Source organism: Tupaia chinensis, unplaced genomic scaffold, assembly GCF_000334495.1.
Source record: "Tupaia chinensis unplaced genomic scaffold, TupChi_1.0 Scaffold000110_1, whole genome shotgun sequence".
NCBI lineage: Eukaryota > Metazoa > Chordata > Mammalia > Scandentia > Tupaiidae > Tupaia > Tupaia belangeri.
This window is the reverse complement of record NW_006159574.1, coordinates 3,051,009-3,053,301: the sequence shown is the minus strand read 5'-3', so window position 1 is coordinate 3,053,301 and position 2,293 is coordinate 3,051,009. Positions and strand designations below refer to the sequence as shown.

Sequence of the window (2,293 nt, the reverse complement as noted above, 5' to 3'; positions counted from 1 at the left end):
AGTGCGTCTATTCGTAGGTCTTTGAGGACCTCCGTATTTTGTCCTCCACGGTGCCTGTATTAATTTACATTTCTACCAACAGTATAGGAGGGTTCCCTTTTCACCACAGCCCCACTAACTCTTGTCGTTCTTTATTTTTTTACTCTTCACCATTTTAGCTGGGTTAAGTGGTATCTCATTGTGATTTCAGTTTGCATTTCCCTTATGACAAGTGACTGAATGTTTATTCATATGCTTTTTGGCTATTTGTAAGTCTTCCTTGGAGCATTGTCTATTCATTTGCCCATTTTCTTAACTGGATTATTCACTGTTTTAATGGATAAGCTGCTTGAGTTCCCTATAAGTTCTGGATAGCAATCCCTTGTCTGAGAAATAATTTGCAGATATTTTCTCTCATTCCAAGGGTTGTCTTTTCACTCTAATTATTGTTTCCTTTGCTGTGAGGAAGCTTTTTAAAAGCTTGATACGGTCCCACTTGTCTGTCTGGGGACTATTGCCTGTACTTTCAGGGTCCAATTTAAGAAATCATTACTTATTCCAATGTCTTCAAAGTTTCCTGTAATTTTTCTGCTTGTAGTCTTATAGTTTGAGGCTTTACATTTAAATCATTTTTTTTAAACATTCAGTTTAATTTTTAAAAATTATTTTATTCCGTTTCATTTATTCATTCATTCATTTATTTTAATTTGACCAGACACACACACATGCACACACACAGAGAGAGAGAGAGAGAGAGAGAGACAGACAGAGAGAGAGAGAGAGAGGAAAGTGAGAAAGCAAGTCACCAGGTCCAGGACTCGAACCATGGTCGGCCATGTGGGAATGCCCAGCGCCTTAACCACCACGCCACTTGCCAGTCCCTACATTTAAATCTTTGATCCATTGATTCCTGTTAACGGTAAGAGAAAGGGATCCTGGGAACCAGCAGTTAGCGTAATGGCTATGTCGCTGGATTCTCACGTAGTCGACTGTGGTTCACGTCCTGGACCCAGTGGCTTAGAACTCACACCAGGCGCGTTTGCGTGTGTGCCCAAGATCCCGAGAGGAGAATGGAGGAGAAGGGATTGTGGCGTGACCATCCCCCCTGGGGATGATTTCTCGCTTTCTGTCTCTGTCTCTCTCTGTCTGTCTGGCAAGCGCACACGCCCTATAGCAAAAACCTCTCAAAAAACAAAAAAAGAGAAAGGGGTCCTGTTTCTTTTTTTGTTTTGTTTTATTTTTTAGGGTTTTGCCATAGAGCATGTTGCTTACTGGAGAGAGACAGAGAGAGGGAAAGTGAAAAATTAACCCCCAAGGAGATAGCTACACCACAGTCCCTTCTCTTCCATGTTCTTCTTGGGATTTTGGTTGTGCATGCATACACAACTTGGCATGATTTTCAAGTTGCTGGGTTTGGGTCTTGAACCACTGTTGGCCATGTGGAAGTCCAGTGTCTTAGCCACCATGCCACCTACTTGTCCCCCAGTTGTGGTTTTTTTTTTTTTTTTTCTACAGGTGAATATCCAGTTCTTCCAGCACCATATGTTGAAGAGTTTTCCTCTCACTACTGCATTGTCTTGTAGCTTTTGAGAAGGATCGGTTGGCTGTGTGATTTGGGGTTTATTTCTGAATTCTCTATTCTGTTCCATTGGTCTATGTGTCTGTTTTTCTGCCGTACCAGACTGTTCTGATTATCACCATTTTGATATATATTCCAAAGTCGGGTAGTGAGGTGGCTTCTCGTTTATTCTTTGTGCTGTGTTGCCTTGATGATACAGGGCCTTCTATGATTCCAGACAGATTTTATGGTTTGTTTTTTTTTTCTGTTTCTGTGAAGAACGTCACCACGATTGGATCAGAATTGCACTGAACATGTAAATTAATTTATGTAGAACAGGCACTTTGATTATATTGAGTCTTCTAGTCCAGGAACATGGGATGTCTTCCCATTTCTTTGTATCATTCTCATGTTGCTGTGATTGGATTCCTTCACTAAGGACACCCTGTGCCGTAGGTTCTGGACCAGACGCTGTCAGTCAGTGACGTGGCTTCAATGGCTGGGTTACTAGAAGTCGTAGTGATTCTCTGGAAGAGCATTCATAGGAGCATGGACAGCAACAAGGAGGCCAGAGTCTACACCATCGACAGGTTTGCTGCCGCGCTGCCCGAATACCTGAGAGTGTTCCAGGTGAGTTGGCTGCCGTGGCCGTGCTGCCCGGGTACCTGAGAGTGTCCAGGTGAGCTGGCTGCTGTGGCCGCGCTGCCCGGGTACCTGAGAGTGTCCAGGTGAGCTGGCTGCTGTGGCTGCGCTGCT

At 43.7% G+C, this 2,293-nt stretch overlaps 1 protein-coding gene across 1 annotated transcript in view; it reads left to right on the top strand.

The window, feature by feature from the left end:
- NCAPG2 (non-SMC condensin II complex subunit G2) overlaps positions 1-2,293 on the top strand; it is a 71,592-nt gene that overhangs the window by 43,389 nt on the left and 25,910 nt on the right. The window contains exon 17 of the mRNA XM_027770066.1: positions 1,994-2,167. Within this exon, the coding sequence (XP_027625867.1) occupies positions 1,994-2,167 (174 nt within the window). The remainder of the gene's footprint in view (positions 1-1,993; positions 2,168-2,293) is intronic.